This window comes from Rhinatrema bivittatum, chromosome 2, assembly GCF_901001135.1.
Source record: "Rhinatrema bivittatum chromosome 2, aRhiBiv1.1, whole genome shotgun sequence".
Classification (NCBI taxonomy): Eukaryota; Metazoa; Chordata; class Amphibia; order Gymnophiona; family Rhinatrematidae; genus Rhinatrema; species Rhinatrema bivittatum.
The window spans coordinates 125,679,117-125,695,698 of NC_042616.1; the positions used below are offsets into that span (position 1 = coordinate 125,679,117).

Sequence of the window (16,582 nt, forward strand, 5' to 3'; positions counted from 1 at the left end):
CTATGCTAGTGGCATTTTAAAGAAGGGTTGGATCCTGGAAAAAAAATCCACTAAACATTTTTAGCTAAATAAACTAGAGAAAGCTATTGCTATCCCAGACAGGATCCTGTTCTGGATCTTTTTTTTTCTCTGCAAATTTTGTGAATTATTCATATTGTTCAGGAATCTGAATGTTTGTTTCTATCATGTCCCCCTCTCCTGCCCTTTAGGATACATTGTACATGTTTCAGCCCTTAAGTCTCATTTCATAAGGAATTTGGTGCAGATTCTCCACTATTTTCGTAACCTGTAGTATTGGACAGGCTTCGCAAGATGATATCTCATTGGTGAACAGGTACTATGGCTTGGAGGTAGGGGGAGTGATTGGCATGGGAGAGGACCTTCAGGATGGGTAGAGTTGGCAAGGAAGAGAGTGGAAAACATTTTGAGAGGTTTACAATTGTTTTGTTTTTCCTTGTTTTAATAAACTTAGCTATAAATACTTGCGCACGTGGACAATTTGATATACTTTTCCTTCAGCTGGGACGTAGCATCATCCACCTCAATCGACCAACAACTACTTTTGCCGAGCGCTTGATTATTATGCTGGAAGCATAACATGTTGCTGGTGCTCGTGCTCCTACTGGAGTAGCTGTTTACATTCTTAGCGGGGCTGCGTGCTTGCCTTGCTGCAGCATCAGCTGCCTCCGCCCCCCCCCGCCTGTGCACATACACTAGATTCTCGGCAGCGTTGACTCTAAGCTTCCTGCTCGAGCTGCTTCGAGTCCAGGCACGCGCCGCCCGCTGTGTCCCCCCTCGTGCCCGCGCACATGCGCGATGGAGTGTGGGAATGGCTGTGGAGCTCGGGTTGGCTGAAAGAGCGGACAGTAGAGTTTTAATGTCCGCCATGTTGGCTATGGCGTATTGAAGAGAAAGAGAGAGAGAGAGACGGGAGCGACTTAAAAATACCCCCACAGAAACCGGCTGCAGAAATCTAGAGCTTCTAGCTCCGCGTCAGAACGATATTGTATAAGCAGGAACTTTTAGGAAAGTGGGGAATATCACAGATTTATCCATGAGAACGCTAGCCGGGACAGTTTTCATATTTAAAGATCGGATAGGTTTATTCTGAACCTAACATGAGTAAATTGTCTTTTCGGGCGCGGGCGCTGGACGCGTCCAAACCATTACCCGTCTTCCGCTGCGAGGATTTACCTGACTTGCACGAATATGCATCTATCAATCGTGCCGTACCTCAGATGCCGACGGGAATGGAGAAAGAAGAGGAGTCGGTACGTCTAAATTATATATTTTTCTACTGTGCAGAGCCAGGCTGACTAGACTCCCTATCTACTCTGCGCAAGCTTGCACAAAATGGCCGCCATTTTTTTCTCGCAGGTCTGAAGAGTCCGGGCCATGCGAGGTGTGAGTGCCAGGTAGCCCGATTCCAGACTGTGCATCCGGAAGAGTCGGTGACAGCAGCTAAAAAGGCGGCGGCTCGGGGTGGTTATAGGCAGCGGTCGTGGAGTTATCAATCCCGAAAGGCACAAAGAGGTCACGTGACGGCGCCGCTGCCCGCCATTTTCTCGTCTCCCTCAGTGTGTTTTGTTTGTGGGTTGGGCCCGATGCTGTCCTACTCGCCGCCGACGGCCAGGGGGCGCTGCAGATCTAGTGGCCCTGCTCGCGTGCACAGTGCCGCCGCTGGGCGGGAGCGTGCGGAAGGAGGGACGTGCTTGTAATCCTTAAGACTACCGGTGCTTCCCTTCGCCCCTTCTATTTTTTTTTAATATGGCATGTGACATTTTTGTTTTCGGGGCGTTAGGTTTCTCTAAGTAGTCTGAGGGCAGATTCTAAGGGTTTTTTTTTTTTATTTGATGTTTTTCAGATAGATGTTTTAAATCTTTTCTAGCTGTGATTCCCCCCCACGGTAGTTATTGGGCGGCTAGTTTTCGTTGCAAGACATGAAGATACCTCATGAGCTGCCGGTCGGGGTGTTAGAGCTCTTTTTCGTGCTTTTGGGGTTGCACAGGAGCGATTCAGACCTGTTAGTTGTAGCTTGTGTACCAAGTTCTAGAAGAGACCTGCAAGAAACGAGATCGTATTATTTCATAAGTTACATTTGTTCTGTTAAGGGTACTTATTTGAAGGGTATTCATAAACGTGTAGAATTTTTTTTTTTTTTTTTTTTTAACATGAGATTCAGAGAATTCGTTAGTCCTCGCTTATTGCACAGAGTAACTCCATAAACGTGTGGCTTTGATTATTGTTTATCTGTAAGGTTTGTTATGTTGCCCTATCCAACTGTAAAGTTCGATTCTCTAACCCTTTTGGTGGGAATTGGTGGCTTTTGTATGCGGAGTTGCTGTTCCACCTTCATACTTTAGGCATCCTAAGAAGACTTTGATGGTTTCTAGAGGAAATGCCCTGTAAAGAAACACAAATCTTGACCAAGAAAAGTTTTCTTGTGATTTTCATTATATTTGACAGCTTGTTGAAGTCTTGTCTGTAGTTAGGATTATGCCATGTAATAGGATGTGTGGAGCATATTGGAAATAGTTGAACAATTAAATATAATAATTGTGTATATTGCTGTTACAAATATATAATTGACTACCTGATGACATTTTGCATTTTGGTTTTAGGGACAGACATTTAAGGATGCAAAGCAGTCATGTCGAATATTGGGTGATACTTTTAATACATTTTAAATTTTGGAAGATTTTACAGTTTGGGTGTCTTTCTGTATAGTTTCTGTACTTGAGCATAAATATTATGCTCAAGTTAATGTTACAACTTTGTATACATTTTTTCAGTATTTAATTACTGTATGTGTAAATAGCATCCTAATTTTAATACTTTTGAAAACAGACCACGATAGTTTCTCCTTTAGTTGCCCTGCTTTTAATTCTTTGCCTACCTGTTTTAGCACACAGCTTGTCTTAATGACCACTTAAAAATGCTGTGTAGTAACTTCCAATTCTATATGCTTCACTTACTGATAAATCAACCAGAGACTATCGGCTGTAGGTAGAAGTTTCATGTATATCAGATGGCATATCTTATGTTGGTGTTTGCTGCTGTTAGGTTAAATTCCTCTTTATAAATGATTAGTTTCAGTCATGCTTATAGGCTCCTGCATATGTTATGGGGGATTCAAAACAGTGGGAATGAAGATAAAAAGCAATTTTATCTCCAATCTAGTGTTGTCAATGACAAGAATAATAGCATGACAATAGTACATGTTTAGAAATAGAGCTAGTAACTAAAGTGTTATATTACTTCAGTTTCATTTTTTTTCTATGTTAATAGAGCATTTGAGTAGCTGAAGGACCCTCATTTGATCATAATAAATGTAGTTTATAAAGTTTAGTTTTGTAACTTCTGTTCTAAAGAAACTTACTACAATGAAGCACAACTAAAACATTATTGTCACATGCAAATTAATGGACATTGTTTATATAGTGTTATGGAAAGACCAGAATGATTGAAAATAAGATGTACAAATACATATGGAGGGTTGTAAGATTCTACCTGAAAGGTGTATATGTGTGTGTTTATAGCTGTATAAAATGTGTGTATATGCGCACACAATCTTTCATTTAAATTTGAGACTAGTAGCACATGAGTTACACAATCTGACTAAAAGTAGCTGTTATACTGCAATGTCCCTGGTTTTTTGGTTTTTTTTATCAACTTTGGTATATAAAACAAGTGTGGCACCCATTTCATCAAAAAGACTTAGCAATATTAATGCAGATGTTAGTAGTTTAACATCCTGACTATTGTATTAAACTCTAAATAAGAAATCAGTCCCCTAAGGAAATCTTTGAAAAGACTGCAGTAAGTCTAGTTCAGTGGGAAGACTTGTAATTATTGTTGGTTTTACAGAGCACATAACTTTTTGTTCTGATATACCTGTTGCTGGCTCCCTGCCAGGTATTGTTGTTATTTCAAACTACTTACTGACATTTAAAGCTAGGCATGGATTAAGGCCTATCTATTTACAGGACATGCTAATACCATATGCCCTCCCCAGTTACTTAGATCCTCACAAGAGAGATCTGCTTTTAGTTCCTACTATAGTTCAAGCACTTCTGATAAAGGCCTGAAAACAGGACCTGCCCTGTTATTGACCCGTGCCTATGGAACACCCAAAAATTTTCAGAACAGGGATGTGACCTAACTGAATTGCGCTGTGGCCTGAAGACTTGACTTTTCAGACAAGCCTTAAACATTGCAGAATAATAGGAAATGAGGTGCATTCAAAGAAGTATCTTTAATTGGTTGTGTGATTTATGCAAATTATTTTTTTTTTGTAAATTTTAACTTTGTGATTTTGTTCTTATTTTTCATTATGTAATTTAAATTGTAATATCTATTGTACATCTTTGTATTTGAAAAAGCGAGTCATAAATAAAATAAGATGGAATTTTATAGAAGACAATTGTAAAACTTGTACACGCATTTTCATTGCCCAGCATAGACTGTGTATTGTAACAATCACAAACATTTCCACCTCTTCATTGTACTTAATATTTTATTCTGGATAGTCTAAAATTGGATTTTATATTTTGTGGAAGAACTTCATGTTTTTTTTTCTTATTTATAAAAGCTATTCATGTGTGTAAGCACTGTGTCTAAGGCCATGTATCGGGGAGCCTCTTGACTGAACAGATTGGGCTGAAATTTCTTTTGAGAGGGGAGACAAAACAGGCTAAAATACTTTGCCTTCAGTGCAGATGTGACGAGGAGCAATTTTTTGCCTGGTCCAATTTCCCTATAGACATAATGCAACCCATGCTTACTTGTACGATGGCAGCATACTACAAACTTGCTTCCTATGACATTTCTGATGTTTTTTGCCATCATATGGAAACTGATAGGTCATTTTTCATGAAACTGATTGTTATTCTACAACTAACACATTCATCAGTTTAATTTGTGCCTCAGAAAAGTTCACATAAAACCATGAAAAATAAGGGGCAGCTTTGTGGCAGTTGCTGCCATATGAGGGAACTGAGTTTGATAATCAGACCAGCCTGGGCTGTGTATGCTCTGGTGACAATAGTTATTTATAGCCCCTGGGTTGGGAGCAAGTCCCATCTATTGTACAGTAGCGTAACTAGTGAAAATGCTTAGATTTTTGGAAGGAGGAGCTGTGGGTTTTTTGGTTTTTTTTATCTTCATACCCAGAATGAGAAAAAAAAAGAGTAAGTCAATCATGGCCCTGCAATGGTGTATATGCCTTTTTCTTGGCAGAATACTGAAATAGTTTGCTATTTATTACCTTCTGTAGCCCATAGCACCTGATCGTCTCTGCTGGTCCACTAGCCAGGTCTGACACTATATAGCATTTCTGAGAAATAATTTCAGTCTCTCACAGATCATTGTTCCTGGGGCGCTACAAAGTTTGAATGAAGATTCATGGCACTGTATCTTAATTAAGGCTGGTTTTGACTGAAGTGTAAGCCCAAAACAGAAGAAAACTGCCAAGGCATTCAAAAATAAATATGAAAAATAACTTTCCATTCACAAACTCGGATCAAGATTCACTGTACACACTAACTTTTTTTTTATTAATCATTTACAATAATATTGTAAGTTTATGCATTCCTGAATCATTCTTCAGAGAAATTTTGTATCTATTGCAGACATATAAAACCTACTTTCTTCTGTAATCAAATAATGTGAATGAAACTGAAATTTAAAATTTATGCCTTTTGTTAGAATTTTTGTGTCCTTCCATTTATTTCCCTCCATAAGCTTGATGGTGTTTTCCCAAGCCCTGTTTGTATTTACATTTCAGATTTTCAGATGCAGTAATGTCCTTCAGTAGCATCACTTTACATAAATGGGTTGTTTGCTTTAGAACAAGCTTTTTCATTTTTCCTGGGAATTTCAATGTTTTATGACAAAAATATCAATAGAAAATAACTTTTATAATGAGAAAAACCAGTGCAAAAATTTTTCCTCTGATTATGACATTGAAATTTCCAGTAAAAATAAAATAACTGAAAACTAAGACCCCCTACTTATGAATATTTTGATTTCATTTGTACTATAAGAATATAAGTTGTCATATTGGGTCAGACTGAGGGTCCATCAAGCCCTGTTTCCAACAGTGCCCAATTCAGGATATAAGTACCTGGCAAGTACCTAAACATTAAATAGATCCCATGCTATTCCCCAAGTCAGCTTGACTAATAATAGTTTATGGATTGCTCCAAGAACTTCTCCAAATGTTTTTTAAATCCAGCTAAGCTAACTGCCTTAACCACATCCGCTGGCAATGAATTCTAGAGCTTAACTGTGTGTTGAGTGAAAAATAATTTTCCCCGATTTTATTTTAAATGTGCTACTTGCTAACTTAATTGAATGCCTCCTAGTCCTTGCATTATCTGAAAGGGTAAATAACTGATTCAAATTTACCCTTTCTAGTCCTTTCATGATTTTATAGACCTTCATATTCTCCCTTAGCCGTCTCTTCTCCAAGTTGAACAGCCCTAACCTCTTTAGTCTTTCCTCATTAGCAAGCCGTTCCATCTCTCTATCATTTTGGTTGCCCTTCTCTGTAACTTCTACAGTGCATCTATTTCTTTTGTGAGATGCGGTAACCAGAATTGAGCATAGTACGCAAGGTGCGGTCTCACCTTGGAGTGATAGAGGCATTATGACATTTTTCTATTATGACATTATACTATAAACTACAAAAACACCAAGAGGCCAATTCAAATTTCACCATCCATACATAAAAAGAGAAGAGGCCAATAATCAAAAGATCTTAGCTTCAACTTCAAGAAACTTCGCTCAAGTGGTATCAGAAACATGTAGTGCTATATCTTGAATCTAATGTCTTATACCATGCTATGGGCTGTAGACATAGTCATACCGCACTATTGAACAAATCATTTACCAATGAAGACTGGAAACACTGATTAAATCATAAATATTAACAAAAAATATTTTCATTTGTTACATCTTTTTTTAAAAGCCTATCCTTTATTGATCCCACATAACTCCATTGTGAAAAAGTTTATAGTCCAAAATAATGAAAGCAGGGACAAGTTGCTCCCACAAGAAGGGGAGAACTAAAGCTTGGGGATTAGCAAAATTATTTGAGAAAGAGGTGGGTTTGAAGATTTAAAAAAAAAAAAAAAAAACAACAACTTGGTAAAAAGTAGGTTAGAAAGTTAGCTACAGCAAGAGGGAAAGTGTGGTGGGAAGAGTGTGTTTTTTTTTTTAAGGAATAAAGCAGGGATGAGGACAACACTGAAATGCAGACATGAATGAGAGGAAAGAGGGCATGAAGCTACATGCCAACTCAATATCAGAACTGGCACAGGGATAGGTAGCTAAATAAGTGGAACCCTTTGTTTGGGATTGGCATGGTCTCCAAAGGCACACAATAACTATTTTATATCTGGGGCTATCTCCACTAGTTCTTGCTCCCATGCTGATTGTCCCTAATGTGTATGTTCTTTCTATGAGGGCAAAGGCAGATCTTTGTGGCCCAGGCGGTAGTGTGATTCCCTGTTATGTCTCTTTCTCTCAGTGGTTGTGATGCTTTCCTATAGGGACTGAGAGGTGGGACACAGATTGAGTGTTCAAATTAAAGTATACTGGTTTTTCAAAAGCAACTCTATGTCCAATTATCCAATAACTGTATGAAGTTACAGCTGTAGGTTGGTCTACTTCTGTGAAGGCATTGCTGAGCTCAGGTTCCATGGGCTTTATGCTTTCCAGACAAAAGTGGTAAGCTTAAAGTGTCCCAGATGATTAGGGGAATCCCATTCAGTATAGAAAAATTCTACCTGCGTCCAAGGTTTTCTCCTCTTTCACCCAGCCTGTGCCCGATCACTTTCTGAGTCTCCAGTGTCTTTCTAGAACATAAAAAGTTGTCATACTGGGTCAGACTGAGAGACCATCAAGCCTAGCATCCTGTTTCCAACAGTGACCAATCCAGGTCACAAGTACCTGGCAAGTACCCAAATTAAATAGATCGCTTGCTACTAAAGCTGGTATTAAAGTAGTGGCTATTCCCCCAAGCATCTTGATTAATAGTTTATAGACTTCTCCCCCCAGGGACTTATTCACACCTTTTTTTTTTAAACCTAGCTATGCTAACTGCCTTCACCACATGCTCTGGCAGTGAATTCCAGACTTCTGTATTGAGTAAAAGAATTTTCTCCAATTTGTTATAATTGTGCTACTTGCTAACTTCATGGAGTGCCCCCTAGTCCTTGAATTATCTGAAAGAGTAAATAATCATCTTGTTTACCCGTTCAAGTCCATTCATGATTTTATAGACTCTTAAATTCCCTCATTCATTTTTTCTCCAAGCTGAACAGCCCTAACCTCTTTAGCTTTTTCTCATAGAGAAGATGGAATGGATTCCCTATCACTTTGGTCACCCTTCTGTGAAACTTTTCCAGTGCAACAATATCTTATTTTTGAGATGCGACGACCAGAATTGCACACTATATTCAAGGTGCAGTCTCGCCATGGAGAGAGAGAAGCATTATGACATTTTATGTTTTATTCACCATTCCCTTCCTAATAATAATTCCTAACATTGTTTGCTTTTTTTGAGCACAGATGCATACTGAGCTGATGATTTTAATGCATTATCCACTTTGATGCCTAGATCTTTTTCCTGGGTGGTAGCACCTAATATAGAACCTAACATCGTGTAACTACAGCAAGGGTTATTTTTCCATGTGTGCATCACCTTGCACTTGTCCACATTAAATTTCATCTGCCATTTGGATGCCCAATCTTCCAGTCTCAATTTATCACAATCAGCTTGTGATTTAACTACTCTGAATAATTTTGTGTCATCTGCAAATTTGATTACCTCACTTGTGTATCCAGATATTTTAGTATATTAAAAAGTACTGGTTCAAATACAGATCCCCGAGGCACTGCACTGTTCACTTTTTTCAGTGGAAAAAGGTATTCATTTAATCCTACTTTAACTGTCTTTTAACCAGTTGGCAGTCCACAAAAGGACATAGCCTCCTATCCTATGACTTTTTTTGTTTTCTTAGAAGCCTTTTGAGGGACTTTGTCAAATGCCTTCTGAAAATCCAAATACACATCATCTACCAGTTTAACTCCTTAAAAAAAAATAAGTGTAGCAGATTTGTGAGGCAAGACTTCCCTTGGGTAAATCCATGCTGGCTCTGTCCCATTAAACCATGTCTGTATATGCTCTTTGATTTTGTTCTTTAGAACAGTTTCCATGATTTTTCTTGGCACTAAAGTCAGGCTCATGGTCTATAGTTTCCTGGATCACTCCTGGAGCCGTTTTTAAATATAGGTTACATAGACCACTCTCCAGCCTTCAAATACAATGCATAATTTTAATGATAGGTCTGAAATTTAATTTTTGAGTTCTTTCAGAACCCTGGGGTGTATACCCTCTGCTCCAGGTGATTTGCTACTCTTCAGTTTATTAGTATGTCCTACTACATCTCCGGAACAGGTATCTCTTCCCTGATGAAGATGACCTCTCAGAAGGAAAGGTCTGATGTTAGATTTTGGAACTGAGCTATCACAGCCCCAGCCCCAAATGAGGAGGGATGGCACAAATCTCCTCACCAAACAAAGAGGTAGGAAAAAAAAAAACATTTGACAGTCAAAAATCACCTCTGGACTGAGTTCTTTCAACTGCAACCAATTCTTCCTTAAGATGGGTGCTCACAAGTCTTCAATTCCAAGGCCTGCAGATCCAGGGGACGGCTATCACCAAAGAGGCCCCAGGTTCTTATTTCCAGTGAAAACCCTCAAAACAGATGACAATCTCAACAGTCTCTCTTAATCTAGGAGGCAGACCCCTGCTGGTTGTATGTCTGATAGGGATCCTCCTGTAAACAAGACTTTACCAAGTGAGGGGGCATTTTTCTCAGTCTGAAAGAGAACACCAAAAGAGCTCTTAGTTCTTGAAGAATAAACTCAAGACCACACCTCACAATTCCTAGCCCCCACACCACCTCGGACATCCTTGGGGGAGGTGCTGATGAGATGGTATCTCCCTCTCTGTTATAATTCCTATTGCAGGGATGTAGTGCCATCTAGTTGTCACCAGAGGGTCCCCACAAGGATCAGTTAAATAGGGGTGCTTTTTCCTAAGCCACAAAACCATTTTAATATATGGACAGCATTGCAGTTTATCCTGCTTCTTCCTTCTGCGTTCACTGCTCTAAACTCATGTACATATATTACAATATCTCTGTTGGGGGTGGAAAATTCTTAGGTGTCAGTTCTTGGGAGTGGGCATGAAAAAAGGAGATAAGTGTTCAGTGACTGGGAAGGTAGAATGATGGAGAAGTGGGACTGAAGGGGAAATAAAAGTGATAAATGGAGGGGTGAAGCCGCTGAGAAAGAGGGGCATGTTATGTGCCGATGAGATGAGACATGGGGAACACTAGCTCCCCCTGCAAGTATCAAATAGTTTGAGAACCTCTGGCTTAGTGTAGCCTTTTTAGGAACCCAGGCAAATTGACTTTTTTCCAGCCCTGGCACAATAAAAAGTTTCTCTAACAGAAGTCAAGGAGAAAACTAGTTTTAAAACAAAAAGTTGCTATAATATTCTAGGTCACCAGCTCCAAAAGTACTAATATCTTTTTCAATAATCCAAAACTTTCTGGAGGTCCAATATCCTCCAGAAAGTTTTGGATTATTGAAAAAGATATTAGTACTTTTGGAGCTGGTGACCTAGAAAATTATAGCAACTTTTTGTTTTAAAACTAGTTTTCTCCTTGACTTCTGTTAGAGAAACTTTTTATTGTGCCAGGGCTGGAAAAAAGTCAATTTGCCTGGGTTCCTAAAAAGGCTACACTAAGCCAGAGGTTCTCAAACTATTTGATACTTGCAGGGGGAGCTAGTGTTCCCCATGTCTCATCTCATCGGCACATAACATGCCCCTCTTTCTCAGCGGCTTCACCCCTCCATTTATCACTTTTATTTCCCCTTCAGTCCCAGTGGGATACAAATTATACTGCAATGAAATACAAGATTGAAAACCACAACACTTGAAACTGTTGATAAGCTTCACTTGGGTACTTACAAAAATTAGCTCAACTACAAAATAAAAAAAAAAAAATCCTCATTTGCAAGAAGCACGAAACAGGGATTAGAAGTGTATTTTTAAAAAACTGAAAACATTGCTTAAAAATGTTTAGAAGCCAAAGAAAGTGTTTTTTCTCACCTTATCATCACCATGGCTATTCTGTGGTTTGGTTTGGGGTTTTTTTGCTTTTCTAATTTTTAGGAACCCAGGCAAATTGACTTTTTTCCAGCCCTGGCACAATAAAAAGTTTCTCTAACAGAAGTCAAGGAGAAAACTAGTTTTAAAACAAAAAGTTGCTATAATATTCTAGGTCACCAGCTCCAAAAGTACTAATATCTTTTTCAATAATCCAAAACTTTCTGGAGGTCCAATATCCTCCAGAAAGTTTTGGATTATTGAAAAAGATATTAGTACTTTTGGAGCTGGTGACCTAGAAAATTATAGCAACTTTTTGTTTTAAAACTAGTTTTCTCCTTGACTTCTGTTAGAGAAACTTTTTATTGTGCCAGGGCTGGAAAAAAGTCAATTTGCCTGGGTTCCTAAAAATTAGAAAAGCAAAAAAACCCCAAACCACACCACAGAATAGCCATGGTGATGATAAGGTGAGAAAAAACACTTTCTTTGGCTTCTAAACATTTTTAAGCAATGTTTTCAGTTTTTTAAAAATACACTTCTAATCCCTGTTTCGTGCTTCTTGCAAATGAGGATTTTTTTTTTTTATTTTGTAGTTGAGCTAATTTTTGTAAGTACCCAAGTGAAGCTTATCAACAGTTTCAAGTGTTGTGGTTTTCAATCTTGTATTTCATTGCAGTATAATTTGTATCCCACTAGTATTACTACCTGAATACTGAGAAACAAATGACTTTCCTTAGTTCTGCAGATGAATGTATCTGCAGAACATGTGCATATTAAATCTTGTGATTGATTTACTTAAGAGGCTGCATTTTTCTTTTAGTTTATAACCTGATAAAAACTGTCACAGCTGAAACTTTTATAAACAAGCATAAACTGCATCAGTACATTCTTTTTTTTTTTTTTTTCTGTGTTTGAACACATTTTTGGAAAGCCTCTAGTTCAGAACTACATGTTTGGAAGAGAGGTATCTAAGGACACTGGCAAAACGAGAAGTTAGAATATTCTGATAGGCCGTGGTTAAAGCTGATGGCTTTAAATAGCGCACAGATGTGAATGACTAAACTGTTTATATCATTTGCAAGCAGGTTTTGAATACAAAATACAGTTAGAAATACAAATAAAAAAACCCTGTAAAATGTCTGTATGTAAATGCTCGAAGTCCTGAATAGTGATATTGGAGAGTTAGAATGTGACATTCTACAAGAATTCAATCTAGATAAATGAGCTCTGACCGTGCCACAAATGCGCAGTAGAGAGCGACTGTGCCAGACGGGCCGCACATGCGCGGCCCAGAGAGCTCTGACCGTGCCATGCTGCAGCTCTGACCGACGTGCCGCGAAGGGGCCTTGTTCCTTACCTCCAGCTGAAGAGATCACAAGCAGCTGCAGCAGCAGTGCCCAGTGTCCTGCCCCTGTCCGTGCATTCATAGTGCTGAGCAAGGTGTGACAGCCAAAAGCGCAAAGAGGCGCACAGAGAAGATCTGAGTCAGCTCACCCTCCTCCCCTGCCCCGAGTCCCGCAGATGAGGAGAAGCCAAGTAAACATCCCGCAACTGCAGGGGGGGTGGGGGGGAGCAGTGCTGGCAACCCGCCCGCAGTTCTCAGCCACTATGGGAAAAGTTTACGTGGGCATCGCTGCCACCCCCAATCCCTGCAAAGCAGAGCCACAAATGTGAAAGCCAGAGCTCTGCTCCCTCCTCCCTTTTCCCTGTCAAGCCCCGATCGGATTACTTAAAGGCACAGGTTTCTCAGAAAGAGAGCAAAGCAAGCCAGGCAATGCGTCCCAAATCTGCTGCAGCTGCAGCCTCCGGCCCTTTGTGGTGCTGGAGGGGGTGGGGGAGGAGCGAAGTGTTTTCGTCACTCTCCCAGACACAACAGGCGTGGGAACTTTGCGAGCTCTTGCGAGAGCAGAGCAAAGACTTAGGCAGAGAGGGGACAAAAATCTTGCCCGTTTTTAACGGGCCTTATGGCTTGTATAAACATAATGGGCATCTCGGACATGTGGTAGAAAAATAATTGTGACACTGTTTATATCAGGGTATACATTCTATCAGCTTGACAGGACAGAAAACAAATTAGTGGAAGAGGAGAGGAAGTATGGGGTAGATTTTCAGAGGGTTACACGCGTAACCCCCGAAAATCTACCCCAACCCTTCCTGCGCGAACTGAGCCTATCTTGCATAGGCTTCCGGCGCGCGCAAGTCCTGGGGGGGGGTGTGTCGGGGGGGGGGGGGATGTCGTGACGGCGCGTCATCGGGGGGCGTGACGCGGTCAGAGTGTCACCCAGGGCGGGGCTGCGGGCGTGGTTCCGGCCTGGGGTTGTTCCAGGGGCGTGGCCTCAGCCTCCGGACCAGCCCTCGGACCGAAACATGGTGCGCCGGCAGCCGGCCCTGCGCGTGCAAGTTTCGCCTGCCTTGAGCAGGCGTAACTTTTGCGACAAAGGTAGGTGGGGGGAGGCCGAAGGAAAGTTCCCTCCGAGGCAGCCTCGCGCACGCCGACCCCGGATTTTAATGGATACGCGCGTATCTATTGAAATCCTGCGTACTCTTGTTCGCGCCTGGTGCGCAAACAAAAGTACTCGCAACTTTATAAAATCTACCCCTATGTGTAAAAGATGGCATTTGAGGTAAGCAGAGTAAAACTCCAGCAGAAAACAAAATACATTGTGGAATCCTTATGGATAGACATTCCATGCATGACAGATAAAAGAGTATAGCAGTGAGTATATGCTACTGGCCACTTGGCCAAGATTAAGAAACAGACGGTGAAATGATAGCAGAAATGAGGCAAATTTGGTAACACAGTAGTATTGGGAAATTTCATTTACTCCAGTATTGATTGGGTCAGTATGTCATCAGGACAAGCTAGAGGTTACATTTCTAGATGCCTTAAATGACTGCTTTGTGGAGCACCTGATCCTAAAACTGATGAGGAGGGAGCTACTTTAGATCTAGTTCTCAGTGGAACATAGGACCTGTGGTTGAACCGCTTAGCATAGTGAGCATAATGAAATCAAATTTATTTGGCTTAGTTTATACTTTTTTTCTTTGTAGCTTAAGGTGATTTACGTTCAGGTACAGTAGAAAATTCCCTGCCCCAGAGGCTTTACAATCTTAAATTTATACCCAAGACAAGGGAAGGTGAAGCGACTTGCCCAAGATCACAAGGAACATCAGCAAGTTTTGAATCCCATCTTCCCTGATTCTTAACCTGTAGCTGTAACCAGTAGGTGGCTATTCTATTGGGGAACATTAAATAAAATTAGTTGAAAATTACATCACTTTAAAAAAACTTTACTCTGTGCGCTGAATATGTCATGTGAAGGAAGAACCTGGTGGGCTAGGTGTGACCCATGGTCAATAGTATGAGGATCCTCGATAAAGATAGACCTGGTTTTAGCAACAAGAAATCATGTCTTACAAATCTGTGGAATTTCTTTTTTGCAGGGATAAATAAACATGTAGATAAAAGTAAGATGATTGATATAGTCTATTTGGATTATCAGAATGCATTTGATAAAGCCTTCCATGAGAGATGACTTTGAATTTAAAAAGCCATGGGATAGGAGGCAGTGTCTTATCGTGGATTGGTAAATGGGTAGGACTAAAAAGTCAATTTTTCTATATGGAGAAGGGGCATTAGTGGAGTATCACAGGGATCGGTACTGGGACCTGTGCTGTTTAATATATTCATAAATGATCTAGAAAAGGGAACATGTGAGGCAATCAGATTTGCAAATGGCACAGAATTATTCAGATTTGTTAAAACAGGGGAGGATATTGAGGAACTGCAGAAGGACCTTGGTATATTAGGAGATTGGGCATCTGAATGGCAGATGAAATTTAATGTGGAAAAGTGCAACATGATGCAAATGGGGAAAAATAATCCCAGCTACAAGGTAAAGGACCTTGGCGTCCTTATGGACAATACATTGAAATACTTAGTTCAGTGTGTGGCAGCAGTCAAAAAAGCAAATAGAATATTGGGAATGATCCAAAAACAAATGGATAATATCCTATTGCTTCAGGTTCAATCAATGATGAGATTGCATCTTGAGAATTATATGCAGTTTGGTCCCCTCCCCATCTCAAAGTCAGCGAAACTAGAAAAAGTGCAGAGAAGTGGAACAAAATGATAAAAGGGATGGAGCAGCTTTCGTATGCAAAGAGGCTATACGTTAGGGCCCCTCATCTTGCACAAGAGACAGCTGAGAGGGGACATGATAGCTTTATAAAATCATGAGTGGGGTGGAACAGGTAAACACAGGACAGTTATTTACTCTTTTAAATAACACTAAAACAAGTGAGCTCTATGAAAAGAACCACTAGCAGATTTAAAATCGGAGAGTGTGTGTTTATCACTCTGCACGCAAGTTGTGGAATCTGTTGCAAGAGGACGTGATCAAGGTTACTAGCATAGTGGGTTTTAAGAGGTTTGGACAAGTTGCTCGAGGAAAAGTCCCTAACAAATTATTAGTCGTCGCTTACCCGGGAGTAACAAGAAATCTGTTTGTTTTTGTGTGTTTTTTTTTTTTTTTTTTTTTTTTGAATCTGCTGGGTATTTGTGACTCAGATTAGCGTCTGTTGGAAATTGAATGCTGGGATCAATTAACTTTATTCCTCCCCAGCATGACATCTTATGTTCTTAAGACAAATCATTTTTTTTTTAATTTATATTCTGCCTTTTATGACACTTCAAAAAGGATTACATTCAAGGTATTTGATCAGAATTAATCTTCAGACATTACTTGCCAGTGTTTGGCTAGGTAATTAGAAACTTTGTCCTGCGGTTACTTAATGTTACAGAAGTATTAATTTATGGAAATACTCATCTTTAAACTGCCCCAATACATTTTTTATTCAGGTTTTTGTCTTGGTTTCTCTGTACAATATTGATCATATATTTTCTGAATAGTGATTTCAACCAACTGTATCATGGCAAGTCTGCATGTTTTCTATTAATAATTTTGACAAAATAAAAATCAGTACTTTTTGGCAGACAGTAAGAAAGCTTTGCTTTCCTAAGAGAAGCAGGCTGCAAGGCAAGTCTCCTGTTAGGCTCTATTAGAGGGAATTTAAAAGGCATTATAATTTTAAGTTTTATGCAGATCTGCAATCCCTCACTTCATCTTATCAGAACCAAAGCAAGCCAAAGAAGTCTGGATCAGGCAAGGTTCATTTTTAAGTAACATTCTGAACCCCCTGGATCAAGTGCAAGGTCAGGATGAAAACATATCTTTCCCCCCTCTCCTAAACCAAGGGCTTTCAGTTGAAGACTTTCAAAAGACAAAGTAAAAGTGACTTTTAAAGGACACCATTTGACAAGCATTCAGTTAATTCTGGTTCCTCTTCCTGAAGTTTATTCAGCAACCTATTGAGTTTTAGTGATTCTTCCAAAGT

The 16,582-nt window shown here is 39.8% G+C and overlaps 1 protein-coding gene across 1 annotated transcript in view; it reads left to right on the forward strand.

The window, feature by feature from the left end:
- The first annotated feature begins 761 nt into the window (after positions 1 to 761).
- EPC1 (enhancer of polycomb homolog 1) overlaps positions 762 to 16,582 on the forward strand; it is a 321,654-nt gene continuing 305,833 nt past the window's right edge. The window contains 1 exon segment of the mRNA XM_029588586.1: positions 762 to 1,271. Coding sequence (XP_029444446.1) covers positions 1,119 to 1,271 — 153 coding nt within the window. The 5' untranslated portion in view covers positions 762 to 1,118.